At 50.5% G+C, this 22223-nt stretch overlaps 7 protein-coding genes across 8 annotated transcripts; 5 read left to right on the forward strand and 2 right to left on the reverse strand.

Moving 5' to 3' along the window:
• The first annotated feature begins 37 nt into the window (after positions 1–37).
• Positions 38–5697, forward strand: LOC120456602 (protein unc-93 homolog A). 2 transcript variants are annotated; one of them, XM_039643512.2, is made up of 5 exons: positions 38–245; positions 1220–1606; positions 1682–2092; positions 2452–3790; positions 3855–5697. In XM_039643512.2, the coding sequence occupies exons 2-5, from the start codon at positions 1460–1462 to the stop codon at positions 4214–4216; spliced, it is 2259 nt and encodes a 752-aa protein (XP_039499446.1). In that variant the 5' UTR covers positions 38–245; positions 1220–1459; the 3' UTR covers positions 4217–5697. The 2 variants fall into 2 exon arrangements, with proteins under 2 accessions (XP_039499446.1, XP_039499447.1); XM_039643513.2 differs by having other exon boundaries at positions 41–245; positions 2455–3790.
• Positions 5698–5943: 246 nt separating this feature from the next.
• Positions 5944–7719, forward strand: LOC120456634 (alpha-tocopherol transfer protein-like). Its single transcript, XM_039643557.1, has 6 exons — positions 5944–6133; positions 6474–6633; positions 6693–6774; positions 6834–7166; positions 7224–7360; positions 7412–7719. The coding sequence occupies exons 1-6, from the start codon at positions 5995–5997 to the stop codon at positions 7479–7481; spliced, it is 921 nt and encodes a 306-aa protein (XP_039499491.1). The 5' UTR covers positions 5944–5994; the 3' UTR covers positions 7482–7719.
• A 274-nt stretch (positions 7720–7993) lies between these two features.
• On the forward strand, positions 7994–9810 carry LOC120456633 (alpha-tocopherol transfer protein-like). The gene is made up of 6 exons (XM_039643556.2): positions 7994–8380; positions 8662–8821; positions 8893–8974; positions 9045–9347; positions 9418–9554; positions 9620–9810. The coding sequence occupies exons 1-6, from the start codon at positions 8215–8217 to the stop codon at positions 9699–9701; spliced, it is 930 nt and encodes a 309-aa protein (XP_039499490.1). The 5' UTR covers positions 7994–8214; the 3' UTR covers positions 9702–9810.
• Positions 9811–10073: 263 nt separating this feature from the next.
• LOC120455260 (protein crooked neck) lies at positions 10074–12471 on the forward strand. Its single transcript, XM_039641261.2, has 2 exons — positions 10074–10228; positions 10287–12471. The coding sequence occupies exons 1-2, from the start codon at positions 10193–10195 to the stop codon at positions 12357–12359; spliced, it is 2109 nt and encodes a 702-aa protein (XP_039497195.1). The 5' UTR covers positions 10074–10192; the 3' UTR covers positions 12360–12471.
• Positions 12453–15353, reverse strand: LOC120455262 (odorant receptor 2a). Its single transcript, XM_039641263.2, has 2 exons — positions 12653–15353; positions 12453–12588 (listed from the first exon to the last, which is right to left on the reverse strand). Exons 1-2 carry the CDS (start codon positions 13802–13804, stop codon positions 12538–12540), a joined length of 1203 nt encoding a protein of 400 aa, XP_039497197.1. The 5' UTR covers positions 13805–15353; the 3' UTR covers positions 12453–12537.
• Positions 15354–15370: 17 nt separating this feature from the next.
• LOC120455261 (DNA-binding protein K10) lies at positions 15371–17971 on the reverse strand. Its single transcript, XM_039641262.2, has 2 exons — positions 16618–17971; positions 15371–15687 (listed from the first exon to the last, which is right to left on the reverse strand). Exons 1-2 carry the CDS (start codon positions 17815–17817, stop codon positions 15592–15594), a joined length of 1296 nt encoding a protein of 431 aa, XP_039497196.1. The 5' UTR covers positions 17818–17971; the 3' UTR covers positions 15371–15591.
• A 115-nt stretch (positions 17972–18086) lies between these two features.
• LOC120455259 (probable ATP-dependent RNA helicase kurz) lies at positions 18087–22168 on the forward strand. Its single transcript, XM_039641260.1, has 5 exons — positions 18087–18289; positions 18359–18550; positions 18612–21616; positions 21677–21879; positions 21946–22168. Exons 1-5 carry the CDS (start codon positions 18215–18217, stop codon positions 22041–22043), a joined length of 3573 nt encoding a protein of 1190 aa, XP_039497194.1. The 5' UTR covers positions 18087–18214; the 3' UTR covers positions 22044–22168.
• The last annotated feature ends 55 nt before the right edge of the window (positions 22169–22223 follow it).

Here is a 22223-nt window from a genome sequence, read left to right on the forward strand (position 1 = left end):
ATGCTGCCGAAGGCACGAGATGACAACAATTTCAGCAGCGGACTCAGAATCGCCAGTCCGTAATCCCCGCCAGCTTTTCAGTGTGTTTCTGGAGCAGTTCGCGTGCGGCGGTGTTTTGTGCGTTGTGTTGAGTGTTGACTGTTAAGGCGAAAGTGCTGGCTTCTTTGAAGGCTTACAAACAATTTTGTCCCGACTCGACAAACAACAAAAAAGAAGTGCATAGCCAGCCAACCGAGAGTTTAAAAGTAATCAACAAAGTATATTTTTTCCTTCTTTTTTTTTGTCCTTGCTGAACTAAACTGTGCTCTGTTTTTGGATATATGTACAACACGCCAAACGCCAAGAGGATTTCAAGAGAGCATTGCATCCATCGAGAGTGTTGTGTGTGCCTTGCAATGCTTTTCTATGTTCGTCTTTGTTTGGTTTTAAAATATTCATATTCGTTCTCCATCCGCCCTCTTTGCATTTTTTATAACACCCACCCACTTTGACCGCCCCAAGGGGCGTGGGCCGAAAACTGCGCCTCAATCGCAGTTTACTTCATGGGTGTGTGGTGTGGCGTGGTGGTGTTGGTGGTGGTGGTGGAGGATAGTTTATGATGCTTATGAGTTGATTATTAGCTGCAAAGTGCTGTGCCATTGTCTTCTTTGGGACCTCTTCCCTGCGGGCATCCCTAAGATCTCGCCCTGTCCCGTTCCGTCCCACCTCGTCCTGGAGATATAGCTCGGAATAACTGACCCTGGGACGCGTCGCCTGCACATGTGTAGATAACTCAAAATGGACACACCTGATGATTTTGTGCCAGTGTGTGTGGGTGGAATGGTTGTGTGTGTGTGTGCGAAGGCTTCAATCGGATTAGGACCTGGAAGCTGGTTTAAAAGCTCATTATCCCTACCCACGACTCTCAGCCGAATAGTTTCCTTGTTTCAACTCCTATTATTGCGACCCCGAGTGCCTGTAAATGTGCCAGAATGTATTAGAAAGTAACGGTAACGGTAACGGCAACGGAACGTACATGTTCGCATACATGTATGTATGTAGGCCCATGGCCCACATAAGTATGCAGTGCACGTACGGCCAGGCAGATGTGTGTGTGGGTGAGTGCGTGTGTGTGTGAGTTACGTTTTCCAGGTGCAGGTGACAACTCGATAAGCGGCCGATAGATGGCGCTACCATGCGAGGCCGCACAACTTTTTCATTTCCTGTTTCCACTTCACAGGTGCATTCCGCTGCAGCAGAACTATATTTGCACTTTCATACAGCCCCTGGCGCAGATTTGGGGGCGTGGCAGGTCGGCGGCGGACAATGAACCCGCCCACGCAGCAAGGACAATAATTGCAGACTGAATTGGCGTGGGAAGCCAGTGGAGGAGCAGCATGAGTTGGCCCTTTTGGAACGATGGCATAACTCGCATTACGGCCGCTAAGTTTCGGTAAGTTGGCAAGTTAAGACGCCGGAAATGGGCAGTCTGCCGAATCTTCACGAGCTGGAGGAGGCGGAGCGCAAGCGGGAGAAGCGGAGGGAGTACGAACTGCTGCTGGAGCAGCGAGCCCGGGACACCAGTCGCGAGCGGGAGCGACTCTCCGCGTTCGCTCAGCAGCGCAAGGTGAGATCGCTGGATTGATGGATTTCACTTCCTGACCACTATATACATACATATGTATGTTTGTACGTCACGCAGCAATCGTCGTATAATGCTTACATAATGGCTGGTCTGGGGATTGGTGGCGGATCCTTGAGCCTCAATGCCACCGCAGGCTCTGCCACCGGCAACGGAGAGCTGCCCGGTGGCAATGGGGCAGCTGCGGGAAAGGGCCAGATCCAGGCGGTGGGCACAGCATCTGGATTGGCCACCAGTGCGGGTGCTCCGCTGGCCAGCAGTGGATTTGCGATGCTGGGACTGGGCAAGAAGTATGTCCCACACTCACACCACCATCAGCATCAGCACCAGCATCAGCACCAGCATCAGCACCAGCATCAGCATCAGCACCAGCACCATCAGCACCGCCATTCGCTGACCACCAGGCACAGAGTGCTGCGAACGCGCAGTTCTGGAGGAGCCCAGAACGTCTGGGAGGAGCAGATGATGGAGGTGAGTGCTCAGGTGCACACATAGAGCCTTTATATAATTCATGTCACTTGCTTGCCGGCGTGGTGACACCTGTCGCATATAAATAGAATCAGAGCGCTTATCTCTTTGTCCTGGCCACTCTCAACTATCTGGTGGCCAAGTGTGGACAAAAGGGGTACTCTGTGGTCTGTGCTCTGTGCTCTGTGGTCGGTGCTCTGTGGTCTGTGTTCATTGGTGAATAGTGAACGGTGGAATTGTCTTTGGCAGTTGCACAACAACTGATTAACACTCCTTTCCTGGGCACCGACCACTCTTCCTTGGCTGTTATTAAATCCTTGGATTGGCCATATCCTAATGCCATTTGCTTGCATCCTCTCCAGCAGCACATCACCGCATACTCGCCGTCGCCCATCTCGACACGCTCGCATCGAATAAATCCGGTGTCCTCGTACCAGGTGCAGGCTGCTCTGGCGGCCTCGCGTCGCCGGGAGTCGATAAACAGCTCCATTGGAGCCACCTCCATACGGCGACTGATAACGCTGAACAACAGGAATTGCCGGCACAAGGTGCCAGCGCATGTGCGCCAGAAGGTGTGGCGCCAGTTTAGCTGCTTGAGCTTGGCCCACGGACTGATGAACTGCGTCCTGCTGCCGGTGATGGCGCTCCAGGGCTCCAATGCAGTGTGGCACCATCGGGAGGAATGGTTGCCCCTCGGCCCGGAGATTGGATCCCTGCTGCTGAGTGCTCTCTTCCTGGTGGCCGCTGGCATGAGCCTGCCCAGCATTCGACTGATGAAACGCTATGGTTATGGCCCACTGATAGTGGCCAACTATATGACAGTGCTTCTCTTCCTCCTGTCGCACCTGTACGCCTCCATTTACACCCTTCTACCCGCCTACCTGCTGCTGGGCGTGACCCTGAGCGGATCCGCTGGCTCCAAGGCGGCCTTGATTGTCCACTTTGGTGGGAAGCTGAGCTGCTCCTGCGAGTCGCAGCAGTCGCAGGCGGCCGTCGATGTGCTTCACGAGGAGCACAAGATGTTTTGCAATCGGGATCAGAAGGTGAGGCGTCTGGCCAGGTGGTTCAGGGTTTCCCAGGACCTAGGACTCATCGGCGGAGCCCTACTCGCCTCCATTTTGCTGGCCTGCAGCGATGGCAACTTTACGGGCGATTGCTCCGGACTGGTTTACTATGGCAACGAGAGCTGGCCACCGCAACTGCGCGATTTCTACAATAGGAACGAGCACGGCGACAGAATCTGTGGGGCAGACATGTGCCCACTGAGAGTGCAATCCATCCTGGCGGCCGGATGGGCCAATGGCAGCTCCATACCCAGCTCCATCTATGCGGGCTTCATCGAAAGCGAGCCCCGGGTGGCCGGGCAATCGCTGCTCTGGCTGTACGTTCTGTTCTCGATGATATCGTTGATCCTCTCGCTGCTGATTGTGGTGGACAAGGTGCAGGCCGCTGGGTCATCGCGACCGGAGCGCTCCAGAGATTTGAGCATCACGGACACCCTGCTCTTTGCCGGTCCGCTGGCCTATTTTGTGGGCACGGAACAGGCGTACATGATGGGTGACTTCCTGCGGGCCTTCGTCACGTGCTCCTTGGGGATCGGCATGATTGCCGGCGCCTTGATTGGCATGGGTCTGATGCAGCTCATCGTCTCCTGCACCTTGAGCATGCTGCTCAGGCATGTCAAGCGGATCGTCGTGATTTGTGAGTACCAAATGGACACACAGGGTACTCGGAGTAACCACTCTTATAACTCTTCTCATTGCAGTGGCTGGTTTCTTCTTCCACTCCTGTCTGCTGCTGGCCCTGTCCAGTTGGAAGCCGTCGAGTGACGACAGTGCCCTGTTCTACGTGATTGCCGCCTCGTGGGGCGCCTGCAATGGGATGTGGGAGACGCTCCTGCTCTCGCTGGTCACTCTCAATCATGCCAGTCATGTGACGGAGGTGCAGGCTCCTCTGCTGGCCCTCCGGTTTCTGGGATTGGGTCTGACCTTCGCCGGTCACGGCTTCCTCTGCGAATCGATGAAGATAATCGCTCTGGTGGTGCTGCTCGTCATCAGTGTGCCGCCATATGCTACGCTAGAGATCCGATTGGAGGCGCAACGCAAGGCGACGCTCGTCAGCTTATGACGCAGCATCTTCAGCTAGTCCCGACGAATGCGACGGGATGTCGTGGCCCGGACGCACACCATGTGACATGTTCCGGATGCGGACACGGATACGGACGCAGAACTGGATCCGGTTCGGCGGCCAGATCTCCTCGAGATCGATATCGAGACCAAGATCGAGACGCAGCCCGTCAGCATGGAACGAGAGACACAAGTCAAGCGACGCAAGCTACACTTCAAGCTCAGTGGACAAAAGTCGCTCGATTCGGAAAGGGATACAGTTTGAAGGAGGCTCCAACTGATATATGCATATTGACCTCTGGCTATTGACCTCTGGCTATTTGACCTCTGTCCGCGGGCCTAGAGGATAAGTCTAGTTAATAGGTTTGATCTACACTCATGTGGGAGGGGATGAGGTATTCCCTCGATGTGGGTGCATTCTCAATTTATAGCATTTGCCAGTGCCAGTAATGTTGTTCCATGTCTATAACCTATCTATCAAATAGAGAAATAGAGATAGAGACAGATAGAGAGGAATATATATATATATATATAGAGAGAGAAAGAGAGAGAGAGAGGAGAAGAGCTTTATGAGCCACAATAAGCATCTAGCATGTAGAACGTCATATATGTATGTATGGTATGTATGTATATACCAGTATATCCGATCTGAGGTGATACGATATCAATTGCCGTATCTGCGCATCTGCATACATGTGTATATGTATTTCGCCAAGGGCTCCAAAAAGGTTTTTGTATGTTTTTCCTAATGTAAACTCCTAGGCGTGGGCGTGTATTCAATTGGAACTCCAGTTTGCGGTTTGCAGTTTGCAGTTTTCAAACCGCAGCGATCCGATCCCGATCCTGATCCGGTCCAGAGTTAATGTATGTTATGTATGTGTTGTCGGTGTTATGTGCGTTATATAGGTTTCGAGACCCTCCACTTTTGCCTAACCACAGGTGCAACCCGTTTCAGATCCCGATTCAGATCTAGATCCAGATCCAAATCCAGATACAGATCAAGCTGTTATGATAACCAGGTGAAATCCTAAGGTCTAAGGTCTAAAAGCAACAATGTTAACATTTTGAAAATTTTGAGAGTAACCATTTTGCGACCGCTGACGATTTCATACATCGGGCCAAGTATTGCGAGTATGTTGCTAGCCATATACTACGAGTATATATGTTTACATATATGTACATCTACATATACACATAGACATAGACATTAACATACTATAGTATATATTTTTTCTTAGCGCTGGTTCCATCTAAATACTGAATAGTGGATAGTGAACAAAGCAGGTGGCTAAACGAATGAAACCGGTGGGACGGGAAGCCGTATACAGATCCAGAATAAGATCCAGAGTTCTACGTGTATTGGATGTGTGTTGTATATTGTAGGTGTCCATATCCAGATCCAATAAAGATTTCAAAAACCCGATGTATTGTATTGCTGATTCGACTTTGTTGCCAGTGGCTTGTTCTCCAGCAATTAAAACCGCCCTCGTCTACGCCTAATTGCAAACAACTGGACTCAACTATGCGCTGAGCTGGAGCTTTTTGGAGCATTGGAGCATTGGAGCTTTCTCTCGCCGATCCAAAACGATCCCAACCGATCCGATCCGATCGCGAAAAGCTAAAGATCGCGTCCGACTAGTGGTCACATATCATTAGGAGCGCATGTGTGTGTGTGCGGGCTTGTTAGCTTTATCAATTGGGGTACGGGGTACTTAGTTAAGTTACTTGCTTAGTTAGTGGCTTTCTGCGGCCCCCGAGAGACGCGTTCGCCTGCCCCAAATGGATAAAGATAACGATACGGTGGACAAGGAGCCCGCCCCCGATACCAACTCCTCCACGCCCACCGCTGGATGGAGCGACAAGCTGGCGGAACTGGTGGCCTGGTTCGAGGCCAATCCCAATTTGCCCGAGAAGATCGGTAAGTGAAGTGAATCAGCGGCTTTGGATCGAATCCAAATACACAAATGCGTTTCGCTCCGATTGATAACCACTCAAGTGGCAGACAGAATTAATGGGCATAAACGCGCAATAGCCGGATTGTGGTAACGATCCATTAACCTTGTAACCGGGTGCTCAAGTGCCAAAGGTCAAGTGCATTAGGCACCTCCAGTGATATGAAAGCTTCTTGCAGATGTTTGGCACCTGGCATTCGCTTAGCCAGTGCTATGTGTACACAGATCCATAGATAATTATGAATTGTATCTCTAATCAAACCCATCTCACAAGTTATTACGAGTCCTAGTAAATCTTCCCGATAGAACCCATTGTTATGCTGCGATTCCTCAAGTGCACGGCTTTCGATGTGGAGCGCACCAAGTCACTGGTGGAGCTCAACTACAGTATGCGCAACAAGAACCCACACCTGTTTATGGATCGCAACATGGAGGACGAGATGACCGCCAAGGGCCTGAAGGTCTCGTAAGTGTAGTAAAGTAAGAGTTTCAAGGAACGAGTAATAACCCTTCTTCCTCCAACAGGGACCTTCTGGTATTACCCGGAGTTACTCCAGAGGGAAATAAGCTGATCTTCTTCCGCATGGCCGATCTGGATCCACGAACGGTGCGTCTTGACAAGGATGTACATTCACCCGATTGATCTATTTATATCTATTGATACAGCGCAATTCGGTTGAGGAGACCAAAATCTTCGTTATGATGAGTGATGCGCGATTCACGAGGCCGGATGTGGAGCGGGAACCAGGAAGCGGAGCAGATTACGTACTGGACGAAGCGGACATTGCCGAGGGCGATGTTCAGATTGTGGACATTGGGGGCTACACACTCCGCCACCTGGCCCACGTCTCCATTTTCGTGCTGCGTGTCTACATGAAGTTCCTGCAGGAGGCCTATCCCTCGCGCCTCCAGGCCATGCATGTCATTAACTGCCCCAGCTACCTGGACAAGCTCATCTCCATGATGTCGCCCTTCCTAAGGGAGGAAGTCCGCAATATGGTAGCCCATGCACTTCATGCCAAGAAGCTCTTGCTAAGCCAGCCAATTGCCTTGCAGATCAAGTACCACACAGAGGGTCTGGACAGTCTCTACAGGGATGTGCCCCGGGACATGTTGCCGGATGAGTATGGCGGCAAGGCGGGCTCTGTGGCGGAACTCAAGGCCCGGGGCATCCAGTCCATCCGGGACAACGCGTGAGTATTGCCATCCATGTCCATGTATGCCATCCAATTTGTACTTCATAGGACGTACCTGAGCGACGAGCGCTACTGGAAGGTGGCCTCGCAGAGCAAGAGTCGGTGGTCCTGGTTCTGATCAATATCCTGATCCTCCAACGTGATATATGTATATTTAAATGTGATCAAGCAGCGCGTCTTGCCAAAGCGATGATATCGATTAGTTGTGCAGAGTTCAGCTTCCAGAAGCCGACCCTCCATATTTAATTATTTTCTTACCAATTTCGCTATTATCAAATAAGGGGCTAGTGTCGATTGATTGACAACAATGGGAACAACAATATACAAAGAAAAAGCAATAAATTATATTAATTACATTTGATGAGGTTTTATTACACCCAAAAGCTAGGTGCTTCTGAATGTCCTTCTATGATTACAAAGAACAAACGTTTTTCGAAATATTGACCATCCACCAATTGAAGCAAAAATTGTGTCACTATTACTACCACTGGCATTGGGATGCGGCACACGACCAGGTGATTAGGCAGATCCAGAAGCTGGGACGGCACATATTTAGGCACTATTAAGCGTCGTCCAAACGATGGCCGAAAAGCCATTATAAAATTACGTGGCTTTAATCGCCAACGCAGTAGCATTGAATATTCAAAAACTAAATCGATGAGCGAAATCGATGCGCAACTGTCAGTCAGTCGCCTGCCAGGCTTCCAACCCAACGTTACAAAAGCGATTCGAAAGCGTTTTTTTTTCGAAAGTGATTCGAAAGCGATTGCTGCGCCCGATAGCCGATAGGAGGCAAGCCTGACGGAGAGAACAGCCACCTAGCAATCGATAGCCAGGCAGCAACAGCACCAATGAGCCGCATATGTGGGAGAGAGACGGGGGCGAGCGGCACGTCGGAGCAGCTGCAGCGGGAACAGGACGGCGGCACAGCGGACCAGGCGCAGCGGAAGCAGGAACGGAATCTCAAGGAGCTACTCGAGTGGTTCCGGCATAATGACAAGCTGCCCAAGGAGATTGGTGAGCGCTGTGCCCGTAGACCATGCGGGAGTCTAACATCCGTTCACTGCCCATCCAAAACCCAAATCCCAAGCACCACCTAACCATCTAACCACCATTAATGAGGTCGTTAGTAGGCCGCTCCACTCGCCGCCTTACGTCACTGTAGCGAACTGTATACAAACAATAAATGTATAGGCAAGACTCCCTAAGTCGAACCGCTCCCTTTAGTGCCGACTCCCCAATTCAATACTTCCAAATATGCCCTTAATTACTGTATCGTACAATACGTGTATTTGCAGATCCGCTGCTGCTCCGGCGCTTCTACCAGTGCATGTTTGGCGACGTGGATGAGACTCGGAAGCTCATCGAGGTGAACTACGCCCTGCGCAACCGGCACCCGCACCTGTTCATCCGGAGGGATCCTTTGGACGCAGACAGCAGGCGCACCTTCGACTATGCGTAAGTGTGTCCTTATTCGAAGGAAAGGATTCCTTTCTGTACATCTCCTGTATTCCATACTCCAATTTCAGAGACATTCTACCGCTGCCGGGCATAACGCCGGACAAATGCAAGGTGTCACTGTACTGCTTCCGGGATTTCGAGGCCTCCAAGGTGAGTATTAGGTGATCTTTGCTGTAGGAATCGCTCTCCGCTTCTGACCCCCGAATTATCTCATCCACAGATGCACCACACGGAGGACACGCGCGCCTTCTTCATGGTCAGCGACTGCCGGTTCGTGACGCCGGACGATCTGGCCAACCCGGAAGCCCTGTCCGAGGGAGAGGTGCAGATTTTCGACATGAAGGGCACCACCATGCGACACATTTCGCGACTGACGATCAGCACGCTGCGCGCCTACATCAAGTTCCTTCAGCTGGCATTTCCGGTGCGCCTGCGCGCCATACACATGATCAACTGTCCCACTTATCTGGACCGGATCGTTAGCGTGGTGAAGCCGTTCATCAGCGAAGAGGTCTTCAAGCTGGTGGGTTTCGCAGCATTAGGATGTTCTTATCTCGAATAACTTATCCTCACCATTGCTTTCTACATTTCAGATCCGCTTTCACACGCAGAGCATAGATACGCTGTACGAATTCGTGCCGCGAGAGATGCTGCCGGAGGAGTACGGCGGAGGAGCCGGCTCCTTGGAAGCACTGCGTACCCATACCCAAAAGGCCTTGGTTGAGAATCGGTGGGTTTCGATTTGCATGTGATAGTTTTTTAGGTTATTTAGTAACGCCTCGTTGCCCTTTATAGCGACTATCTAATGGATCCCGATCACTGGGTGGTGGTGAAGCCGGAGAAGCGGAACGAAAGCTCGTGGAGATTTTTTAAATGATGGTCGAGGACATGTTCCAGGGTGACGAGAAAGCTCTTTCAACCAAAGACCGTTAGAAGTTTTTCGAATAAATGGGATAAATAGTTCCTGCGGCTTTTTATTTCTTAAATATCCTTTTTTTTTTGTTGTTTTAAAATTGCTTGAAAATAAAAAAGCCTGTGTTATGTATTACATTTTCAACCCAACAAATTACAATTATTGTCGGAATACATATATATTTTTGCGGTTAAATCTATAAAATGTTTTTAATTAAGCTTCTGCTTCGTAAAATACTACTTTCGAAAATACTACTTTTGAAAATACCATTCAAGAAGCAGAATGCAGAACGCCAGTGGAGACAGAATAAACTGCTATCGATAGAGAGCTATCGAAGTACGCTTATCGTTATCGCACGACGTTGTCGGTGGCATTATTTATTTTGTTGCGATTTATACTGTTTTTACCAATCTAATATATAGTTTACTAAGAAAGAGATCGCGATTTGCACAGCTATGGAGCGGCCACAGAAGATGCCCAAGGTGGCCAAGGTGAGTGCCATCGTCCGAAATGCACAAAAGCAACTTATCCAATCCAAAATTTCACCAGGTCAAGAACAAAGCGCCGGCTGAGGTGCAAATTACGGCGGAGCAGCTGCTCCGTGAGGCCAAGGAGCGAGATCTGGAGATTCTGCCGCCGCCGCCAAAGCAGAAGATCTCCGATCCCGCCGAGTTGGCTGACTATCAGCAGCGGAAGCGAAAGACCTTTGAGGACAATCTCCGCAAGAACCGCATGGTGGTCAGCCATTGGATCAAATACGCCCAGTGGGAGGAGCAGCAGCAGGAGATCCAGCGGGCGCGCTCTATTTGGGAGCGGGCTTTGGACAATGAGCACAGGAACGTAACCCTCTGGCTGAAATACGCCGAGATGGAGATGAAGAACAAGCAGGTGAATCATGCCCGCAACCTGTGGGATCGGGCAGTGACCATCATGCCGCGAGTCAACCAGTTCTGGTACAAGTACACCTACATGGAGGAGATGCTGGAGAATGTGGCAGGAGCGCGTCAGGTGTTCGAGCGCTGGATGGAGTGGCAACCGGAGGAGCAGGCCTGGCAGACCTACGTCAACTTCGAGCTGCGCTACAAAGAGATCGACCGGGCACGGGAGGTCTACGAGCGATTTGTCTATGTGCACCCGGACGTGAAGAACTGGATAAAGTTCGCCCGCTTCGAGGAGTCCCATGGGTTTATCCATGGCTCCCGGCGGGTATTCGAGCGCGCTGTGGAGTTCTTTGGGGATGAGTACATCGAGGAGCGTCTGTTCATCGCCTTCGCACGTTTTGAGGAGGGTCAGAAGGAGCACGACAGGGCGCGCGTCATCTACAAGTACGCGTTAGATCACCTACCTAAAGATCGCACACAGGAGCTGTTCAAGGCCTATACGATACACGAGAAGAAGTACGGCGACAGAGCGGGCATCGAGGATGTGATCGTTTCCAAGCGCAAGTACCAGTACGAGCAGGAGGTGGCCGCCAACCCAACTAACTACGATGCCTGGTTCGACTATTTGCGTTTGATTGAGGCGGAGGGCGACCGGGACCAGATCCGTGAGACGTACGAGCGGGCCATTTCCAACGTGCCGCCCGCCAATGAAAAGAACTTCTGGCGACGCTACATTTACCTTTGGATCAATTATGCCCTGTACGAGGAACTCGAAGCGGAGGATGCGGAACGCACGCGCCAGATTTACAAGACCTGTCTGGAACTGATACCTCATAAGCAGTTTACCTTTAGCAAGCTGTGGCTGCTGTACGCCCAATTCGAGATCCGCTGCAAGGAGCTGCAGCGCGCACGCAAAGCACTGGGCTTGGCCATCGGTATGTGTCCCAGAGATAAGCTCTTCAGGGGCTACATTGATCTGGAGATTCAGTTGCGTGAGTTCGAGCGCTGCCGCCTGCTGTACGAGAAGTTCCTCGAATTTGGACCGGAGAATTGTGTCACCTGGATGAAGTTCGCCGAGCTGGAGAACCTGTTGGGCGACACGGAGCGTGCGAGAGCCATTTTCGAGTTGGCGGTGCAACAGCCGCGCCTGGACATGCCAGAGCTACTGTGGAAGGCATACATCGACTTCGAGGTGGCTCTGGGCGAAACGGAGCTAGCCAGACAGCTGTACGAGCGCCTCCTCGAGCGCACGCAGCATGTGAAGGTGTGGATGTCGTTTGCCAAGTTCGAGATGGGCCTCAGCCACGGCGACAGCGGGCCAGATGCGGAGCTGAACGTGCGGCTGGCAAGAAGAATCTACGAGCGGGCCAACGAGATGTTGCGTCAGCTGGGCGACAAGGAGTCGCGTGTTCTGCTGCTAGAGGCATGGCGCGACTTTGAACGCGACGCTTCCGATGCGCAGGCGCTGCAAAAGGTAATGGACAAGATGCCGCGGCGCATCAAGAAGCGGCAGAAGATCGTCTCCGACGATGGCGTCGAGGAGGGTTGGGAGGAGGTATTCGACTACATCTTTCCTGAGGACGAAATGGCTCGACCCAACCTCAAGCTGCTGGCTGCCGCCAAGATGTGGAAGAAGCAGAAAGACGTCACGGAGGACGACCCACCCGCTCCAACCATTGCATCTGATCCAGAGTCCGCAGCGGACGCTACTCCGGCGGAGACGACGGATAGCGGCGACTGAATCGAAACAAGCTATTCCCTTCTGCGTAAGAATCTTTACAGATTTTCACTTTATTTTTGAACACGTTAGGAATAAACCACTTAAATAAAAATAATGATCATTTATTTTGTAAGATATTTGTTATATTTTTTGCTATAACAACAGCATTTGGTATTGTAAGGTCGAGATTATGATCGTCTTACTTGGCCCTCAGCAAGAGTGTGAAAACCGAGTAGGTAAACCTCATGACCTGGAATCATGTGCATAGAGATTTCAACAAATCAAAGAACATTCAATTATATATGGCGCCTTGCCTGCTCGAAGGTCTCCAGCGAGAGGGCGATGTAATTGCCCGCGTAGATGAGGGAAGGCCGCTGAGTCCTGGCTAGCGTGAAGATTAGTTCCCGCTTGAACTTGGGCAGCTGCTCCACCCAGTTGCAGTCGTAGAATGCATCGCACAGCGCCTCGCTCTGCGTCCGCATCCTGTCCCCAAAATAGCAGATTACAAACACCTCCAAGGTGACGGCCAAGAAAAAGACAATCGAGATGATCATGGCGGTGTGGTCGTGCTCATCCGCCATGTACAGGAAGTGCATGGCGACGGTGCACTGAACGGCGGCGGAGCAGGCGAACTGGGCCATGCAGGCGCCAGAAAGGACGCGCTGAATGATCTCCCTCAGTCGATGGACCCGCATCAGATCGCGAATGCACTCGACCAGCTCCTGGTAAACATGCTCCCGCCACACTTCGTACGACTGCGCTATTGTGGAGCTCTTCTCCGGCCTAGAACCAATCCGACGCACCCGCAGCTCCAAGGCACGCATATGACCCGTGAGCAGGCAGAGAAACGCAGGCGGATAGGAGTCACTGGCGCAGTTCTGAATGGCCTGCACTACCAAGCCGAAGAGCTGGTAGATATTGATGAGCACATAGTTTCCGGTGGAGTGCATCCAGTCAACGCCGAACCATGCTGGATACAGGAGCTCTCGATCCGGACGAACCACCACGCGGATGCAACTCAGAGTGGTTCCAAACACGAAAATACTAGCGAATGTGCGAAAGGTGCTCTGTGCGATATTCACTTCCCTCCGCAAGGCAGATACCTCCTCGGGATCACCCACGAGCATGGCTCTGGCGTCCATGAGCCGCAGGAGCGAGCGAATTTCGTGCAGCTGCTTCCTCACCATGTACACATTCGCAAACTTCAAATTGGCCACAATATCCGTGATGGTGATGGTCAGGTTCTCGCACAACCCGGCCATATTGGTGGTGAACAGCAGCCTGGCCAGTAAGCTCAAGGGAAACAGCACGGTGACCATTAAGTTGACCGCTATGGAGTACACCACGTAACGCAGGCTGGAAACGCCCGGAGGACGCATCAGGCCAGTGAGCTCCCAAACGCGCCAGTGGTAGTACACAGCACTGTGGGTCTCCAGTTTGGTTTCTGGTTGCTCGTGGTTCGCCATTATCCCGGTTGCCTCTGAGGCAACTCCATGAGTCCGTTTGCCTTTATACTCCGGCGATTAGCAGTGATTGCGCTATTAGATGGATTGTTGGCCAAACTTGTGGGCTAAGTGGCTGGGAAAAGTAACCATAGGCCCGCGTGTAATGATCCCCCAGGAAAAGTTTCGAAGTCGCGATGGCTTTAGTGTTTGTTGGAAATCTCTCTTTATTCTGCGGCATTCTTCATTCTTGTGGGGATGGGGAAAATGTTTATATAGCAGCAACTAACGATTGAACCCAAGAGCACCTGACAAGCTGGGTCAAAGGGCCAGATTCTAAAATATTTAGTCTCCCTATTTGCCATTTAGTTATTTAGCTACCTGAGGGTTCAATGTTGCTCATTATCCACACTGATAATAATAATTCCACTATAAGTTCACTATAAGTGAGGTGAGAGGACGAATCCTAACCAGGCGGATTATAAATTGTGCCTTACAAATTACTTGCAATTCTTCTCATTTCGAGGTCGGCAGAGTTGTTGTCAATCGAGGGATTGCTGTTAACTGATTTGTTTGAAATTGGTGCTATGTCTATGATGTCTATTTCGCTATTAACAAGTCTGAATTGAATGTCTAGTTTAACCAGGTTAAATAAGGGTATGCTTAGTTGCCTAGTTCCAACTTGCAAGGCAGAAATGTTTACTCTCGACCATGGGCTTGACCATGTTAACTGTTTTGGATATTACTAGAGGATATACTAGAGTTTGTACAGTGGGCCCCCTGGGCTCTACTTCTCCGCCAAGTGTGGCTGCTTTGAGGTTACTTGTCAGGTTGATCAAGTCATCAAGATCAGGAGCGTGATTAATCTACTATGGGTGCAGAGAACAGTGGACTTGGCTTCAGGGTTCAGGGTACAGGTTGTTAGGGACGGGGATTTTGGGGTTTGAGGTCGGGTAAAAGAACACAAAAACAAATCCGTAGATGCACACCATCGAGAACACGTTCACAGAGTGATCTTAATTCGTAGTTTTTAAGAATTAATTTAAAAATACAATCAAGTGGCGTTATCCAAGGCTGGCAGAGTGTTTAATGCCAGAGTGCTTAGGATCCGGCCTCTCTGTTCCAATATTGTCGCGTCCAAGCACTCGGGCAGCGAATAGGAAATTAATTTATATATATCTCAATATATATATATATATACATATATATATGCATAACTATATAGCTAAGGGCGTGTCAGATAATGTGTACAGATAATTGAATTGAATTTGCTGCAGTAACTTAGAATTGAACAACAAATTGTTTTCGAATAAGGAAACTGTTACGCTACGTTACGGTTACATTTCAATACTCTACTTTACGTTACGTTAGACAAGTGACGTTATGCATTATGCGTTATTCGTTCTCGTAATCTATATCTTTATCGCTAGTACTAGAGTTGATTCGCCCACATTATTATCGCTGGGTTTGTATTTTGTTGCAATATTATCGTTCTAAGCTCAGTTCTCAGTCGCAAAAGCAACGTGTGACAAAAGCTGTATATATTCCATATAGAGTCGGGCTTTTAAGTTTCTATACGTCTTTCAATTGTCAGACTCGCTGTTGCTCGCTGCTACTTTTAGTTTTAGTTTTAGTTTTAGCTTTAGGTATAGTTTTAGTTTTAGTTTTGAATTGCTCTTTCGTTTTACGTTTACGTTTACGTTTAAGTTTACATTTAGTTCTGCGAGTCGACCGACCTGTTCTGGATTCGGTTCGGTTCGATTCGATTGATTCAATTGTTTCGGTATTCGGTTTTCGGTTGCATTGGCTGCCTAGGGATTTGGAATTGTTGCATCTTTAGCGCTTCCGGCCTTAGGGGCGGCGCTCTGATTTGAAATTGCGTTTTTGTCTTTGTCTGACTTGGCATCCTGCAAAAGAAATACGAGAATTGCCAACGGCTTTCAATAGCAAATTTTTTGAGTGTATGTAAAAGGAGCTCTCAGATCTGTTTTCGCATTCAAATGCATTCTGCGAACTTCTCTTGGCTATTTCCAGATAACTACGCCCTCGAATTTCAATTACTTAACTGGGGACAGGAATAGTACAACTTCTTATCTTAAAACCTCAAAATTATCATTTCGTATGCTATGTTTGCTATGAGATTCAGAAGATGGACTATACCTACCAATTAAGTGCCTTAATTGATATTCTGGCAGTTTCGACTTTACGAAATTCGCTTTTCAAATGCCAACCAAAATGGAAACAGCCATAGGATTGATCAGTACTGAGGCTCGTTCAAAAAGTATCAAGTCAGTTAAGGAATTAAGTTACTAAGAGTGCATTTATGAATCTACTTTGCCTGCCACGATTGAACAGTACAAATTGTTATTACTTTTCTTTAATTTGAATACAAGGTGGCAGCCACGTATGCGGTACGTTATCAGTTGCAGTTCTAAATACTTAAAAACACAATTCTGTTTAGTTCCTAAGAACTGAAATGGCTGGAAATATATGCCAGTGGGTTTCTCTTTTGCGGATATATACATCAGTGCCAAGGTAACCGAAGGTGAAAATCGATGTGACAACTGCCTACTGCAGAACTACAGGCAATGGGAGGCAGTGCATCAGGTTGCGATTCACTTTCCCACTTTCTCTGCTCCCTTTTCTCTTCCTACCGCCCGGCAAACGCAACAAAGAGGGACGGGTGGGGGGATTGTGGATCAAATCGGGGCTGCAAAGCGATTCCAGATCGAACCGAGACTGTGCCCGGAATCGCTGTGCATCCCTGAAGAGATGCTGCGGATGGGACACCTGTTCCAAGGGTAGGAGGAGATGTTGGGGTTCCACTATATGCTCACCTTGGCCTTAACACTGGCTGCCTCCTGCTTGAGATACTCCTCCCGCGCCGCCTCGTAGAGACCAACGAACTTGTCTCGCTGGCCTTTGTACTGGGCAAAGAGCTCGTCGTCTTTGTGGCCCTTCAATCTGTTCTCGATATCCACCTTCTTGTCGTGCTCGCTGCGTATCTCCTCCGTCACCCAGGGCTTGTCGATGGGATACTGATTGATCAGGTTCTTCAGTGTCTTTATGCTGCTCTTCCCCTTCACCACCTGCTTGATAAGCTTGGGATTGGGCTTCATGATCCGGCCGCCATTCATGTTCATTGGTCCAAAAGGTCCGCCCGGTGGCATACCCCGCGGCGGCATCCGTGGACCCATCATATGCATGGGCGGTGGGCCACCCATCATGGGACCTGGACCGGGTCCGTTGCGCCGCATAAAATGCGGTGGTGGCGGCGGCGGTGGTCCACCCATGCCCATGGGCCCGGGACCGCGCATACCGGGCATCGGTGGTTGGAAAGGCATCTGCGGGTAAGGTCCTCCAGGGCCCATCGGTCCGGGACCTCGTGGTCCGGGTCCCATCGGACCCATTGGCGGACCCATCATGTGGCGTGGGGGAGGACGGTTCGGAGGGGGACCGCGCTGGAAACCATTAAAGCCACCGCGAATCTGGTTGGGATTATTGCCCGGAAAGCGCTGCCAATCGCCTCCGTTCACCTGGCGGTTGAAGGGCTGCTGCTGGTTCATATGCTTGCTGTTCTGGTTGTTCATCTTGCACTGCTGCTGTTGGTTTGGACTGGGATGCTGCTGCTGTTTGATGCCCTTCATAGGCTTCTTCTTGAGACTGTCCACCTGGTTTGGTTTGCTTCCCGGTGCCGGGCTGTTAAAGTCAATATACAGGGGATCGCTGGGCATTTGGCTGGAGGAGAACATCATCTGGTTGTTACTGTTGCCGTTGGCAGTGTTACCATTCCCATGTCCATTTCCATTTCCGTTCCCGTTGCCTCCTGGTCCGGAGGACCTACAGGGTTTCTTGTAGGGAGCCGCAGCTGCCCGGGGGTTATGGTTGCTACTAATATTATTGTTGCTCTGACTGTTGCGGTGCTGTGAATACGGATTTTGCTGCTGCTGCTGTTGCTGAAACTGTTGCTGCATTTGCGGCGGATGCTGCTGCGACTGCATGGTCCGGTTCTGATGGAATTGGTTCTTGGACACCATTGCAGGTAGCTAAATTCAGCTGAACGGAGGGGTTCAGGACTCGAGCACAAGAGCCAAGCCGGAACGACGGGCGGGGAGCAAACGGACCGAAATTATTACACGCTTATTTGTCACAGGAACTTATATTGAAAAAATTACGATGAATCGATTAATCGATTGCGATGACGGCTCGATCGCACTGCTGTGGAACGAGTGTGAATACTATGTTTCCCACTAACTGATAAGCACCTCACATCGAATTTTAGACTGTCTCAACTTTTAAGCAGTAGTAATGTAGTAATTGCCTGTTATCGATAAGCGTACTCTGCACGTGTGATTTAAACCAATGTTTATATTATTGGGTTCAGTTAATACAATTACTTTATTTTATTAACACATTTGGTAAAGTAAAGTAGCCATGGGCAAGAAGGTGCACAATGCCAAAGCGCGGCAGAATCCGCAAACAATTGTAGACAACTCGGCCGTGAAGAAGGTGGGTAATCCGTAGGACAAAACCGTTTGGATCCGCTTTCTTACCCTTTCCAAATTCAATACTCTACAGATTCAGATCGATGTGGATGCTGTGGCCGGCGGCAGTCAGGTGGGCTACGATGAGGCCAACGCTCTGGTGCTGCCCTCCGAGAAGCGGGCCACCAAGATCAAGGTGGACAAGGTGCAGCACGTGAAGATCCTTTCCAAAAAGCAGCGCAAGCACCTTCAGGCGATTGTGGACAAGAAGAAAAAGAAAGAGGGTGTATGTTTTTATTCGGTTTTAATATAAAACTGTCAATTAATTGTAATCTTGACATATTTAGCGCGCCCAGCTGTTGGGTGACCTGGCTGCTGTTCAAATTCCGGAGGCGGAGCTGCAGCAGTACACTTCCATTAGCCAAGTGCAAACCGTGGGATTGAAGCGTCTACCCACTCTGGACGAGTATCTCGCCAAGAAGAAAGAAAGGCAGGCTCAAGTCCTAGCTGAAAAAAGCTCGGCTTCGGGTCACCGTGTGAATGCCATCAAGGGCTCCAAGCGCAAGCTTCTCGTCGAAGAGGAGGAGGAAATGGAGGCCAAGCGAAAGAATCCGAATGTAATTAGCTTGGAGGAAGATGACGAAGATTCAGCCTCCTCTGATGAGGACGATGAGACGTCTCCAGCTGAATCTGCTTCCATTGCCATACCCACTCCAGTGTCAATAGCTCCACCGCCAATCACTGTTAAACCACCCATTAAAACGCCGAAGCCGGAGCCTACTCTACCTGCCTGTATCCACCAGACTGTCTATGTGCCCGTACATCGGACAACAGAAGTTCAGGATGCCCGTCTTAGACTGCCCATCCTCGCGGAGGAGCAGCAGGTGATGGAGACCATAAACGAGAACCCCATTGTAATCGTGGCTGGTGAGACAGGCTCCGGAAAGACTACTCAGCTTCCGCAGTTCCTGTATGAAGCGGGCTACGCACAGCACAAGATGATCGGAGTGACGGAGCCGCGGCGAGTGGCTGCCATTGCCATGTCCAAGCGGGTGGCCCACGAGATGAACCTGCCGGAAAGCGAGGTGTCCTACCTCATTCGCTTCGAGGGAAACGTAACACCTGCGACGCGCATCAAATTCATGACCGATGGTGTGTTGCTTAAGGAGATCGAAACTGACTTCCTGCTCAGTAAGTACTCGGTGATCATCCTGGACGAGGCGCACGAGCGCAGCGTGTACACAGACATCTTAGTGGGTCTTCTGTCGAGAATCGTGCCCTTGCGTCACAAACGCGGGCAGCCGCTGAAGCTGATCATCATGTCCGCCACTTTGCGGGTATCCGATTTTACAGAGAATACGCGTTTGTTTAAGATCCCACCACCGTTGCTCAAAGTGGAGGCTCGACAGTTTCCTGTGACCATTCACTTCCAGAAGCGCACACCAGATGACTATGTGGCGGAGGCCTACCGCAAGACCTTAAAGATCCATAATAAGCTTCCGGAAGGCGGCATACTAATTTTTGTGACGGGACAGCAGGAGGTCAACCAACTGGTGCGCAAGTTGCGTCGCACGTTTCCGTATCAACCGCCAACCAAGGATGTGGCGAAAAATGGTAAGGAATCGGAGGACAAAAAGGAAGAAACAAAGGAAGATGCGGATTCGACTGTGGAGGATCCTAAGGAGCTGGAGTTTGACATGAAGCGAGTTATACGTAATATTCGCAAATCTAAGAAAAAGTTCTTGGCGCAGATCGCTTTACCCAAGATCAACCTGGACGACTACAAGCTCCCCGGTGATGATACGGAGGCAGACATGCACGAGCAGCCAGATGAGGATGAGGACCAGGAGGGACTGGAAGAGGAAAACGACGATGAACTAGGCTTAGAGGGGGAGTCGGGAATGGAATCAGGTAAAAGGCAACCCCTTTGGGTCCTGCCACTCTACTCGCTCCTCTCCTCGGAGAAGCAAAACCGCATCTTCCAGCCCGTTCCCGATGGATGCCGGCTATGCGTGGTCAGCACCAATGTGGCAGAGACATCCCTCACCATCCCGCACATCAAGTATGTTGTGGACTGCGGTCGCCAGAAGACTCGTCTCTACGACAAACTGACGGGTGTGAGTGCCTTCGTGGTAACCTACACGTCTAAGGCTTCGGCTGACCAGCGTGCTGGACGAGCGGGTCGCATCAGCGCCGGCCATTGCTATCGCCTCTACTCGAGTGCCGTGTACAACGACTGTTTCGAGGACTTCTCCCAGCCGGATATCCAGAAAAAGCCAGTGGAGGACCTGATGCTGCAGATGCGCTGCATGGGCATCGATCGCGTGGTGCACTTTCCATTTCCCTCACCACCAGATCAGGTGCAACTGCAAGCCGCCGAGCGGCGATTGATCGTGCTAGGTGCCCTGGAGGCCGCCAAGACGGAGAAGACAGATTTGCCACCAGCCGTTACCCGGTTGGGTCAGGTTATCTCCCGCTTTCCCGTGGCGCCGCGCTTTGGAAAAATGCTGGCTCTGTCCCACCAGCAGGACCTGCTGCCCTACACCGTCTGCCTGGTGGCCGCACTTTCAGTCCAGGAGGTGCTTATCGAAACGGGGGTGCAAAGGGACGAGGATGTGGCGCCCGGCGCGAATAAGTTTCACCGCAAACGGCAGAGCTGGGCGGCCAGCGGCAACTATCAGTTGCTTGGGGATCCCATGGTCCTATTACGTGCTGTGGGAGCTGCTGAGTACGCCGGATCGCAGGGCCGCTTGTCGGAGTTTTGTGCTACGAATGGATTGCGACAGAAGGCGATGAGCGAGGTGCGAAAATTGCGGGTCCAGCTGACCAACGAGATCAACCTGAATGTGAGTGACGTTGAGCTGGGTGTTGATCCCGAACTTAAGCCTCCCACAGATGCCCAGGCCCGGTTCCTGCGTCAGATTCTGTTGGCCGGCATGGGCGACCGGGTGGCTAGAAAGGTACCTCTGACAGATATCGCCGACAAGGAGGAGCGGCGGCGATTGAAGTACGCGTACCATTGTGCCGACATGGAGGAGCCAGCTTTTCTGCACGTCTCCTCCGTGCTGCGTCAAAAAACACCCGAGTGGGTAATCTATCAGGAGGCATACGAGCTGCAGAATGGCGACTCTACCAAGATGTTCATCCGCGGCATCACCGCCATTGAGCCGGAGTGGCTTCTATTATATGTTCCCTTGCTGTGCAACATACGCGAGGTGCGCGAGGATCCTGCTCCCAGATTCGAGAAATCGTCTGGCAAGATCTACTGTCATGTGGATGCCACGTTTGGCAAGTCAGGCTGGGATTTGCCCCTCGGGGAAGTGGAGATGCCGCTCAGCGAAAAGGCGTGTTGGTAAGTATCTCAAAAAATTATTGATTTAACCCGGTGCTCATGCCAATCTTGTGGTTTCAGTTACTTCGGCATGTTCCTGCTAGAGGGCGAAGTTTGCTCGAGGTTAGCCGACTTCCGGAGCAAACTAAAGTCCACACCCGCCTCCGTGATCAAGAGCTGGTCCAGCATGAACGACAAGGTGTTGCGCTTCAAGCGCGCTCTCATTACCAAGCAGATTCACAACCGCCAGGCGCTGCTCGACCAGTGGATCAGCGATCCTCACTGTAAGTTTACCCCAGTCTCCCGAATCCTTTCCTCATTGCTTATCTGCCGTTTTACCATTTCCTTAGTCCTTTTGGAGGAGTACCAGAACCTGCTCTACGACGTGGCGCTGAGTGAACTGACGCCTTTATGGCCACCGGTGGACAAGGAAGAACCACGAAGCTAGTTAAAATGAAAAAGCTAGTTAGATGGGGGTTTATTTTTTTGTATAACAAGTTTCATTTATTATTTATTTAATTGATATATATTTATATAATTTTTATGTATAATATAAATATGAAATTTGTTTTAAATGGAACTAAAAAAATGGAGTGGAGTGAGGGGGAATAAAAATATTTTGTTGTTA

The sequence above is a fragment of the Drosophila santomea genome, chromosome X (genome assembly GCF_016746245.2).
Source record: "Drosophila santomea strain STO CAGO 1482 chromosome X, Prin_Dsan_1.1, whole genome shotgun sequence".
NCBI classification, from domain to species: domain Eukaryota; kingdom Metazoa; phylum Arthropoda; class Insecta; order Diptera; family Drosophilidae; genus Drosophila; species Drosophila santomea.

Bases quoted from the DNA above. Each gene is read 5' to 3' on its own strand.
- LOC120456602 (XM_039643512.2), top strand. From the start codon at position 1,460: ATGGGCAGTCTGCCGAATCTTCACGAGCTGGAGGAGGCGGAGCGCAAG. The intron at 1,607-1,681 runs GTGAGATCGCTG...TACGTCACGCAG, and splicing joins CGTTCGCTCAGCAGCGCAAG to CAATCGTCGTATAATGCTTA. The intron at 3,791-3,854 runs GTGAGTACCAAA...TTCTCATTGCAG, and splicing joins CAAGCGGATCGTCGTGATTT to TGGCTGGTTTCTTCTTCCAC.
- LOC120456634 (XM_039643557.1), top strand. From the start codon at position 5,995: ATGGATAAAGATAACGATACGGTGGACAAGGAGCCCGCCCCCGATACC. The intron at 6,775-6,833 runs GTGCGTCTTGAC...CTATTGATACAG, and splicing joins CCGATCTGGATCCACGAACG to CGCAATTCGGTTGAGGAGAC. The intron at 7,361-7,411 runs GTGAGTATTGCC...TGTACTTCATAG, and splicing joins CAGTCCATCCGGGACAACGC to GACGTACCTGAGCGACGAGC.
- LOC120456633 (XM_039643556.2), top strand. From the start codon at position 8,215: ATGAGCCGCATATGTGGGAGAGAGACGGGGGCGAGCGGCACGTCGGAG. The intron at 8,822-8,892 runs GTAAGTGTGTCC...CTCCAATTTCAG, and splicing joins AGGCGCACCTTCGACTATGC to AGACATTCTACCGCTGCCGG. The intron at 8,975-9,044 runs GTGAGTATTAGG...TCTCATCCACAG, and splicing joins GGGATTTCGAGGCCTCCAAG to ATGCACCACACGGAGGACAC.
- LOC120455260 (XM_039641261.2), top strand. From the start codon at position 10,193: ATGGAGCGGCCACAGAAGATGCCCAAGGTGGCCAAG. The intron at 10,229-10,286 runs GTGAGTGCCATC...AAATTTCACCAG, and splicing joins AGATGCCCAAGGTGGCCAAG to GTCAAGAACAAAGCGCCGGC.
- LOC120455262 (XM_039641263.2), bottom strand. From the start codon at position 13,804: ATGGCGAACCACGAGCAACCAGAAACCAAACTGGAGACCCACAGTGCT. The intron at 12,589-12,652 runs GCAAGGCGCCAT...ACATGATTCCAG, and splicing joins CGCTGGAGACCTTCGAGCAG to GTCATGAGGTTTACCTACTC.
- LOC120455261 (XM_039641262.2), bottom strand. From the start codon at position 17,817: ATGGTGTCCAAGAACCAATTCCATCAGAACCGGACCATGCAGTCGCAG. The intron at 15,688-16,617 runs GTGAGCATATAG...TTTCTTTTGCAG, and splicing joins CAGCCAGTGTTAAGGCCAAG to GATGCCAAGTCAGACAAAGA.
- LOC120455259 (XM_039641260.1), top strand. From the start codon at position 18,215: ATGGGCAAGAAGGTGCACAATGCCAAAGCGCGGCAGAATCCGCAAACA. The intron at 18,290-18,358 runs GTGGGTAATCCG...AATACTCTACAG, and splicing joins ACAACTCGGCCGTGAAGAAG to ATTCAGATCGATGTGGATGC. The intron at 18,551-18,611 runs GTATGTTTTTAT...TGACATATTTAG, and splicing joins AGAAGAAAAAGAAAGAGGGT to CGCGCCCAGCTGTTGGGTGA.